Source organism: Pan troglodytes, chromosome 10 (assembly GCF_028858775.2).
Source record: "Pan troglodytes isolate AG18354 chromosome 10, NHGRI_mPanTro3-v2.0_pri, whole genome shotgun sequence".
NCBI lineage: Eukaryota > Metazoa > Chordata > Mammalia > Primates > Hominidae > Pan > Pan troglodytes.
The window spans coordinates 101,837,189-101,847,902 of record NC_072408.2 but is presented as its reverse complement, the minus strand read 5'-3'; the positions used below and the strand labels follow the sequence as shown (position 1 = coordinate 101,847,902).

At 41.2% G+C, this 10,714-nt stretch overlaps 1 protein-coding gene across 3 annotated transcripts in view; it reads left to right on the top strand.

Annotated features, from left to right (window-relative positions):
* The first annotated feature begins 323 nt into the window (after window positions 1-323).
* Window positions 324-10,714, top strand: part of NDUFA12 (NADH:ubiquinone oxidoreductase subunit A12) — a 37,497-nt gene continuing 27,106 nt past the window's right edge. The window contains exons 1-4 of one of the 3 annotated variants that reach the window (XM_063784790.1): window positions 324-356; window positions 432-686; window positions 1,460-1,542; window positions 10,020-10,107. In XM_063784790.1, the coding sequence (XP_063640860.1) occupies window positions 601-686; window positions 1,460-1,542; window positions 10,020-10,107 (257 nt within the window). In that variant the 5' untranslated portion in view covers window positions 324-356; window positions 432-600. Of the gene's footprint in view, window positions 687-1,459; window positions 1,543-10,019; window positions 10,108-10,714 lie in introns of all 3 variants that reach the window. The other 2 variants (NM_001071784.1, XM_009425971.4) reach the window with 2 other exon arrangements.

Here is a 10,714-nt window from a genome sequence, read left to right as displayed (position 1 = left end):
GAGGTTTCTCTTTGTAGAAGAACTGTGGTTAACAAATGAAGTAATATTGAAATTTTTTAGGCTCAAGCGATGCTCCCATCTAAGCCTCAGCCTACCGAGTAGCTGGGACTACGGGCACGCGCCACCACATCCAGCTAATTTTTAATTTTTTTTTTTTTTTTTTGTATAGACAGAATTCTCACTGTGTTGGCGGGGCTGGTCTCGAACTCCTGGGCTCAAGCGATCCTCCCTACCCGGCCTCCCAAAGTGCTGGGATTACAGCAGTGGGCCACCGCGCCCACCAGAGACAATTATTTTTAGATGAGGAAACTGAAATTCCCAAAGGGGGAATCCCCGTGTGAGAAAGCCTCGTGTAGGTGAGCTTTCCAGCATATGCCCGCCTTCTAGATTTAAACTCTGAAAACTAAATTTTAAGGTACCTTTGCTTCCAGGGGAAACCAATTCTGCCTACTTGGGAAGCCAGAACATGACCGCGTAGGCAAGACCACGTCTGGCGTTCGCGTGGGAACCTTCTGGGCGTGGGCTTCCTGCGGCTGAGTGGCAGCTTCCATCCGGTGGGTTTTGCTTGGCGCACCCGGGAGGCGGGGCCAGCGGGGCAAGATGGAGTTAGTGCAGGTCCTGAAACGCGGGCTGCAGCAGATCACCGGCCACGGCGGTCTCCGAGGCTATCTACGGGTTTTTTTCAGGTAGGCGGCCAGAGCCATGCTCTTGGCCTCTGGGGCTGGACTTTCGCTGGCTGATTTCTTGGAAGGGGTCCCAGGCTCGGGTCACCTTGGAGAATCCACAGCTCTTGTCAAGGACAACCGCCCCAATCTCTGCCTTGCCACCCCCAGGCTGGTCTCTGTCCCATATATCCCCGAGACAAGACCGAAGCTATCTGTAGAGTCAGAGCTGTGACTCGGAGGCAAGGGCATCTGGGCTCCCCTCTTTTCCTACGCCCTGGAGAGTAATGAGCATTACAAGACATTAACTCAGTGACCTTGGTAAAGTTTTTTTCCCTGCACTGCCGTACAGTTCCCTGTCTGTAAGGCGTTGAAGGTAATAATAATGGTCCCTTCTCTTCCTGACATTCACTGATCCCACGAGCAGCATAGTTTCGCGGAAACCTAAATGGAGACCCAGAGTGGAATGAAAGAGCCTGGAGACCTTCGTATCATTGTAAGAAGATGAAATCCTGTGGCTTTTTGATTTCCTAAAGGTTTTGCTAATTCCAGTGCCTCCTGGCTGAGGGATAGTAGATACAAGTAGTCCTGTAATCTGAAGAGACTACATTTATATTTTTAGTGTAATTTGGGCACATCAGTTGTCAATTCATCTTTTCCCATCCCCAGCACTTCTTCATTTTGCTAGTTGATGCAGCAGCCCTTGTGTCTGAAAGTTGTTACTCTCACTTTATTTCCGTTTATGTTTTGAACTAAGAATCATTCTAAAATGTCTGTTTTCTTTTGGGTATTCACAGGACAAATGATGCGAAGGTTGGTACATTAGTGGGGGAAGACAAATATGGAAACAAATACTATGAAGACAACAAGCAATTTTTTGGTGAGTGCAGTATTTTTTAGTATGAATAATTGGATTGGGATTGGGATTTGATTTGAGTCTATTTTCCATATTATGCAATGAGCTTTTACAAAACAACTGGAAAAGGATGAAAAACTCAATAGAAAATGAAAAAAGATAATTTACAGAAAAAAGAAAAGTAAATAGCCAATGAAGGTATGGAAAAATGCTCATTCTCACTTGTAACAACAGAAATACAACTTTAAAAACAGTGTTATATATTTTTCACCTATCAAATTTTGAAGTGTTTTTCTTCTTCTTTTTTTTTTTTTTTTCTGAGATGGAGTCTCGCTCTGTCGGCCAGGCTGGAGTGCAGTAGCGCGATCTCGGCTCACTGCAACCTCCGCCTCCTGGGTTCCAGCGATTCTCCTGCCTCAGCCTGCCTGAGTAGTTGGGACCACAGGCGGGCGCCACCATGGCCGGCTAATTTTTGTATTTTTTAGTACAGATGGGGTTTCACCATATTGGCCAGGCTGGTCTTGAACTCCTGACCTTGTGATCCACCCGCCTTGGCCCCCCAAAGTGCTGGGACAACAGGCGTAAGCCACTGCGTCCAGCCTTGAGTATTTTTCAAGCTGATAAATCCCAATGTGGGCAAAACCATATAAATATGTAGGTTAATGCAGTCTTTTTGGAGGGATAATTTGGTAATATTTGTAAAAATTTACATTGCACATACCCTTTGTCTCGGCACTTCCACTTTTAACAATTAATTCGGCTAGGCGCGGTGGCTCACGCCTGTAAGGCGTGTGGATCACGAGGTCAGGAGATCGAGAGCATCCTGCCCAACGTGGTGAAACCCAGTCGCTACTAAAAATAAAAAAATTAGCTGGATGTGGTGGCGTGTGCCTGTAATCCCAGGTACCTGAGAGGCTGAAGCAGGAGAATCGCTTGAACCAGGGAGTCGGAAGTTGCAGTGAGCCCAGATCCCGCCACTCTACTCCAGTCTGGCAATAGAGCGAGACTCTTATCTCAAAAAAGAATTAATTCTACAAATATTCTTGCAAACCAAACATACATCACAGCATTGTTTTATTATATTTTAAATTTTTATTTATTTATTTAGTGTTGAGACAGGGTCTCGCTCTGTCACCCAGGCTAGAGTGCAGTGACTCGATCATGGCTCACTACAGCCTCAACTTTCTGGGCTCAAGCTGTCCTCCTACCTCAGCCACCCAAGTAGCTGGGATTACAGGCATGTGTCACTATGCCTGGCTAATTGTTTAAAAAATTTTTTTTTTGGAGAGACGAGGTCTTGCTATGTTTCTTAGGCTGGTCTTGAATTCCTGGGCTCAGGTGATCCTCCCACCTCAGCCTCCCAAAGTGCTGGAATTACAGGTGTGAGTCACTGTGCCTGGCCACAGCATTTTTGTTTTTGTTGTTGTTATTTTGAGACAGGGTCTCACTGTCACCTAGGCTGGAGGCAGTGGTGTGATCTTGACTCCCTGCAGCCGTGACCTCCTGGGTTCTAGCCTTCCTCCTGCCTCAGCCTCCTATGTAGCTGGGACCACAGTCATGCACCACCACACCTGGTTAATTTTTTAATTTTTTTAAAGAGATGGGGTCTCACTTTGTTCCCCAGGCTGGTCTTGAACTCCTGGGCTTAAGCCATCCTCTTGTCTCAGCCTCCCAAAGTGCTGGGATCACGGGCATGAGCCACCGTGCTAGTAAATTTTAAAAGCAACATTAGTGTGCATAAGTTGGATACTGATGAATTAAACATTTTTTAGAATACTTTGTTGTTTTTTTTTATTTTAAGTTCTAGGGTACATGTGCACAACGTGCAGGTTTGTTACATATGTATACGTGTTTTGGAATACGTTGTTGTTAAGAATGATATAAACCTATAAATTTAATATAGAGAGATGTCAAAGATGTGCGTAATATAAAAAAATTCCAGTAGCAGAACAATGTTTGGTATCCTTAAAAGGAGAAAATACATGCTTTTTGTGTGCATGTTAAATTTTGGAAGGAAACTCAATAAACTCATAGAATCAGATGATAGAGATTCAACATTCTGCCCCTCCACTTTATAACTTTGTGACCTGGTTAACTTAATTAACTTCCCTAACCCTCAGTTTTCTCATCTGTAAAGTAGAATAATAATAATATGTGCCTCATAAAGCTGTATTAAAAGATGAAAAGTGAATGGGAGGAACTTACTGTGATGTAGGGTTTCTCAGCCTCAGCAGTGTTAACACTGTGGGGCAGATAATTCTATTCATTTTTTGTTTTTTTATTTCAATAGTTTTTGGAGTACAGGTGGTTTTTGGTTACATGGATAAGTTTTTTAGTGGTGAGTTCTGAGATTTTGGTATATCTGTCACCCGAGCAGTGTTACACTGTATCCAGTATGTAGTCTTTTATCCCCTTGAGTCCCCAAAGTCCTTTATATCATTCTTATACCTTTGCATCCTCATAGCTTAGTTCCCACTTGTAAGTGAGAACATACGATATTTGGTTTATCATTCCTGAGTTACTTCACTTAGAATAATGGCCTCCAGCTCCATCCAAGTTGCTGCAAAGGCCATTATTGCTTTCTGTTTTATGGCTGAGTAGTATTCCATGGTGTATATATACCACATTTTCTTTATCCACTCATTCACTGATGGGCATTTAGGTTGGTTCCTTATTTTTGCAATTGCAAATTGTGCTGCTATAAACATGTGTATGCATGTGTCTTTTTCATGTAATGACTTCTTTTTCTTTGGGTACATACCCAGTAGTGGGATTGCTGGATCAAATGGTAGTTCTGCCTTCAGTTCTTTAAGGAATCTCCTTACTGTTTTCCATAGTGGTTGTGCTAGTTCACATTCCCAACAGCAGTGTAAAAGTGTTCCCTTTTCACCACATCCACACTACCATCTATTATTTTTTGAATTTTTAATTATGGCCATTCTTGCAGGAGTAAGGTGCTATCTCATTGTGGTTTTAATTTGCATTTTCCTGATAATCAGTGATGTTGAGCATTTTTTTCATAGGTTTGTTGACTGTTTGTATATCTTCTTTTGAGAATTGTCTGTTCATGTCCTTTGCCCATGTTTTGATGGGATTGTTTTTTTCTTACTGATTTGTGTGAGTTCCTTGTAGTTTCTGGTTATTAGTCCTTTGTCTAATGCATAGTTTGCAAATATTTTCTCCCACTTTGTGGGTTGTCTGTTTACTCTGCTGATTATTTCTTTTGCTGAACAGAAGCTTTTTAGTTTAATTAGGTACCATTTATTTATTTTTGTTTTTGTTACATTTGGGTTCTTAGTTATGACTTCTTGCCTAAGCCAATGTCTGGAAGAGATTTTCTGATGTGATGTTCTAGAATTTTTATGTTTTCAGGTCTTAGATTTAACTCTTTGATCCATCTTGAGTTGATTTTTGTATAAGGCAAGAGATGAAGATCCACTTCCATTCTTCTACATGTGGCTTGCTAGTTTTTCCAACACCATTTGTTGAATAGGGTGTCCTTTCCCCACTTTATGTTTTTGTTTGCTTTGTTGAAGATCAGTTGGCTGTGAGTATTTGGCTTTATTTCTGGGTTCTCTGTTCTGTTCCATTGGTCTACCTACCTATTTTTATACCAGTAGCATAGTGTTTTGGTAACTGTAGCCTCGTAGTATAATTTGAAGTTGGGTAATGTGATGTCTCTAGATTTGTTCTTTTTGTTTAGTATTGCTTTGGCTGTGTGGGCTCATTTTTGGTTCCATATGAATTTTAGAATTGTTTTTTCCAGTTCTGTGAAGAATGATGATGGTATTTTGATGGAAATTACATTGAATCTGTAGATTGCTTTGGGCCATATGGTCGTTTTCACAATATTGATTATGCGTATCCATGAGCATGGGATATGTTTTCATTTGTTTGTGTCATCTATGATTGCTTTCAGCAGTGTTTTTTAGTTTTCCTTGTAGAGATCTTTCACTTCCATGGTTAAGTATATTCCTAAGTATTTTATTTTATTTTTTGCAGCTGGTGTAAAAGGGATGGAGTTCTTGATTTGATTCTCAGCATGGTCATTGTTGGTGTATAGCTGTGCTACTGATTTGTATACATTGATTTAGTATCCTGAAACTGCTGGATTTATTTATCAGGTCTAGGAGCTTTTTGGATGGTCTTTAAGTTTTTCTAGATATATAATCCTATCATCAACAAACAGCGACAGTTTGACTTCCTCTTTTTAAATTTGGATGCACTTTATTTCTTTCCCTTATCCAATTGCTCTGGCTACGACTTCCAGTACTGTGTTGAATAGAAGTGGTGAATGTGGGCATCCTTGTCTCGTTCCAGTTCTCAGGGAGAATGCTTTCAGCCTTTCCCCATTCAGTATGATGTTTGCTGTGGGTTTGTCATATATGGCTTTTATTACTTTGAGGTATGTTCCTTCTGTGCCAATTTTGTTGAGGGTTTTTATCATACAGGAATGCTGGATTTTATCGAATGCTTTTTCTGCATCTGGTGAGATGATCATATGATTTTTATTTTTAATTCTATTTATGTGATATATCACATTGACTTGGGTATGTTAAACCATCCCCGCGTCCCTAGTATTCAACCCACTTGATCATGATATATTATTATCTTTTTGATATGCTGTTGGATTCGGTTAGCTAATATTTTGTTGAGGATTTTTGCATCTGTGTTCATCAGGGATATTGGTTTGTAGTTTTCTTTTTTTGAGACAGCTAATTCTTTGTTGTGAGGGGCTGTCCTGTGCATCATAGAATGACCAGCAGCAGCAGCACTGACTGACAAACCAAAAATGTCTCCAGACATTGCCAAATGTCCCCTTGGGGGCAAAATTTCCATCTGTTAAGAACCATTGGCCTAATGCTTGGCACATAATAAGCGCTCAATAAATATTAGCACTGTGACTGCTATTATTATTTTTACAGTTTGAGTATCCCTTACCCAAAATGCTTGGGACCACAAGTATTTCAGATTTTAGGTGTTTTTGGATTTTGGAATATTTGCATTATACGTCCCAGTTTAGCACCTCTAATCTGAAATCTGAAATGCTCTAATGAGCATTTCTTTTGAGTGTCATAACAGCACACAAAAAAAGTTTCCAATTTTGGAGCTTTTGGAATTGGAGATACCCAACCTGTACCTTCTTGAATTGTTGAATTTTCTCCCATGTGCATTTGTTACTTTTATAATAATAAAAAAATACTCTCTTGATTGAGATGAAAAGTATCAAAGAGGAAAAAGCAATTAGTCTTCATCCAGGGGAACAATGTATAATGTGAAAAAATAATTGCCTAGCATTTATTGAGTGATTACCATGTGCTAGGTGCTGTGCTAAACAAAAACATACGTTATCTACCTTAATCTTCAACATCTCCTTGAGATAAGCACTTCTGTGCTCCTCCGCCCCCATTTTACAGATGAAGAAGGTAAGTCATTGAATAGTTAGGAATATTTCTCAGGAATGTGGTTGCTTTGGATGCATGTTGGTCTATAAGAAGTAAACATCTTATGTACTCTATTTATGTGTGTGCGTGTGTGTGTGTGTGTGTGTGTGTGTGATGAGGTCTCACTATTTTACCTGGGCTGGTCTTGAACTCCTGAGCTCAAGCAATCCTCCCGCCTTAGCCTCCTGAGGACCTGGAATTACAGGCACATACTGTCACACCTAGTTATGATATTTTTAATACTCACATAAATCACAGAATTTTAGACCTAGAATAGATTTTAAGAGATTGTCTAAAAACTATTGTTTTATAGATGAAGAAACTGAGGCCCAAGGAAGTATCTTTACCAAAGAGACTTAATCATGTAATTAATGGAAGAACCTGGGGTAATTATTCTTTCTACTTCTCACTGTATTGTTACAAACTATAATATTACATTCTTTCCTTTCTTTCTTTTCTTTATTTATTTTTTTTTTTTTTTGAGACAGAGTTTTGCTCTTGGTGCCCAGGCTGGAGTGCCATGGCACGATCTTGGCTCACTGCAACCTCCGCCTCCCAGGTTCAAGCGATTCTCCTGCCTCAGCCTCCTGAGTAGCTAGGATTACAGGCATGCGCCATCATGCCCAGCTAATTTTTTGTATTTTTGGTAGAGATGGGGTTTCTCTATGTTGGTCAGGCTGGTCTCAAACTCCTGACCTCGTGATCCACCCGCCTCAGCCTCCCAAAGTGCTGGGATTACAGGTGTGAGCCACTGCAGCCAGCCTCCTTTCTTCTGTTCTCCCTTGCATTGGAAATATTCTTATTTTTGCTAATTAAAAAAAATTAGGGCCTGGCATGGTGGCTCATGCCTGTAATCCCAATGCTTTGGGAGGCTAAGGTGGGAGGATCAGTTGAGGCCAGAAGTTCAAGACCAGCCTGGGCAACATAGAGGCCCCCATCTCGTGTGTGTGTGTGTGTGTGTGTGTGTGTGTGTGTGTGTATACCTATATATGTATGTATTTATATATATTTGGTGTATGAAAGCTCCCTCCCCTTATAATTTTGCAACTCTTTCAATAGTTTAGTCTTTATGTATATTTAAAATTCTTTTCTTTTATTTCAAGACAGGGTCTCTCTGTTGCCCCACCTGAAATGCAGTGGTGTGATCTCGGCTCACCGCAACCTCTGCCTCCTGTGCTCAAGTGATCCTCTCACCTCAGCCTCGAGAGTAGCTGGGACTACAGGCATGTGCCACCATGCCCAGCTAATTTTTGTATTTTTTGTAGGGACAAGGTTTCACTATGTTGCCCAGGATGGTCTCGAACTCCTGAGCTCAAATGATCCCCCTGCCTCAGCCTTCCAGAGTCCTGGGATTAAGAAGTGAGCCACCGTGCCCAGCCAGTTGTGTTTATTAAAAAAAAAAAATGCACAGCATTTTTAAAAATAGCAACACAACATTCCAGTGTATGGAAGAACCATTATTTCTTCAATCCTGTTACTATCGATAGACACATAGATTGCTTTTGACTTTTTGCTATTAGGAATGATGCTACTGTAAACCTGCTTGTAACTACATTCATGTGTTTAAATAAATTTCTGGCCTGATCTCTACTAAAAATACAAAAATTAGCCAGGCATGGTGGCACATGCCTATGGTCCCAGCTACTCGGGAGGCTGAGGCAGGAGAATCGCTTGAACCCAGGAAGGGGGAGGTTGCAGGCAGTGAGCCGAGGCCGCTCCATTGCACTCCAGCCTAGGCGACAGAGCGAGACTCCGTCTCCAATAAATAAATAAATAAATAAATAAAGTTGAATTTCTGAGTCTGAGAATAGGCATTTAACATTTCAAGAAATACAGAGAGAGAGAGAGAGAGACAGACAGAGAGAGAGAGAGATTGTTAGGGCCCACCTCCATCATTATAGCCTAACTGTATTGTCAGGGCTTGACTTATGAAACCTTTCCCAAGGTCTCCTCCGTCTGCCTGCACATTCCCCTGCCTCACTGGATTATAGTTTACTTTTAGTTAGCTATTCTTAAGATTGATTTCTCTAAATGAAGCAGTAAATGTTGATTGAAATCTGTATTTTTAAAAAGAGATGAGGTCATGTTTAAGTACCGTTAGTCAATATTTGTTGATTATATGTTTACCTGGGAAAACCCTGTAAATGAAATGCAGATTACCTTTTACTTATTGGTTTAAAGTCCATCACAGGAATGAATGAATTCAGTGTTCCCTATTGGCAGGTAAGAGCAGTAAGGAAGGGGTAGAAGGAATTAATATTTATTATGCGCTTATATGGCTGATGCTGAACTAGGTGAATGTATGTGATGTTTAATTTTCACAGCAACTCTAAGATGTAGGTATAGTCATCCACTTTTAATAGATAAAGAAACTGAGGCTCATAAAATTTGCCTAATAACCACTGATAATAAGTGACAAAGCCCAAGTCTTTGCTCAGTTTAAGGACCCAATTGTGTAAATAAGTAGTGGTTAGGCCCCTCAACTAGTACACAGAAATTTCCTAAATGAGGAGTGCAGCCATATTATTTTGATGACATGAGCTGTCCTATGTACCTAACCATCATTTCTAATGTTTGCTTATTGTATATAATTCACAAATTTCCAAAAGGATCTAGGGTGGTTTTAAAAAAATACTTATGTGGAGACATAGAATTCAAGTATGATTGCTACAAATGTGTTTTTTCCCCAGTCTCAAGAGGAACACCTTCTTTTCTGAATACCCTGTACATCTGGGAACACACTTTCCTATCCTGTCTGCTACTCCCTCTGTGGGGAGCTGGCAGGGAAGCAAGGATTCTCCCCTGTGGGAAAGGCCTGAGCCCCACCCACAGCAGTGAATCATCTCAGTCCTTGCTGCAGGTTGCTGCTTAAAGTTTGCCACACACGTCCTGGAGCTTACCTTCACGAATTCACCCAGGGTGTTATTCCTCCGATAGCTCTCTTATATAAGATCACAAAAAGTCTTTTCTTAATAAAAAGGTTGTCTTCTTTGATATTATGCATCTATGCTTTTAAAAAAAAAGTTTTTCTTTTTAAATGTTCATCTTCCCACTCAGGCCGTCACCGATGGGTTGTATATACTACTGAAATGAATGGCAAAAACACATTCTGGGATGTGGATGGAAGCATGGTGCCTCCTGAATGGTAAGCGAAGACATTTTATTTGTCTTTCTTTTTTTTCTTTTTTGAGACAGGGTCCCACTCTGTCACCCAGGCTGGAGTGCAGTGACACGATCATGACTTATGTCAGCTTTGACCTCCCAGGCTCAAGTGATCCTCCCACATCAGCCTCCCTAGTAGCTGGGACTACAGGCCCATGCCATCTCACCCGGATAATTTTTGTTTTGTTTTTAAATTTGTTTGTTTGTTTCTTTTTTGAGACAGAGTCTCATTCTGTCGCCCAGGCTGGAGTGCAGTGCTACAAACTTGGCTCACTGCAACCTCCGCCTCCTGGGTTCAAGCGATTCTCCTGTCTTAGCCTCCCGAGAGCTGGGACTACAGGTGTGAGCCACCACGCCTGGCTAATTTTGTATTTTTAGTAGAGACAGGGTTTCACTGTGTTGGCCAGGCTGGTCTCGAACTCCTGACCTCAGGTGATCCATCCACCTCGGCCTCCTAAAGTGCTGGGATTACAGGTGTGAGCCAGCGTGCCTGGCCTGTTTTTTTTTTTTTTTTTTTTTTTGAGACAGAGTCTCACTCTGTTGCCCAAGCTAGAGTGCAGTGGCATGATCTTGGCTCACTGCAACCTCTG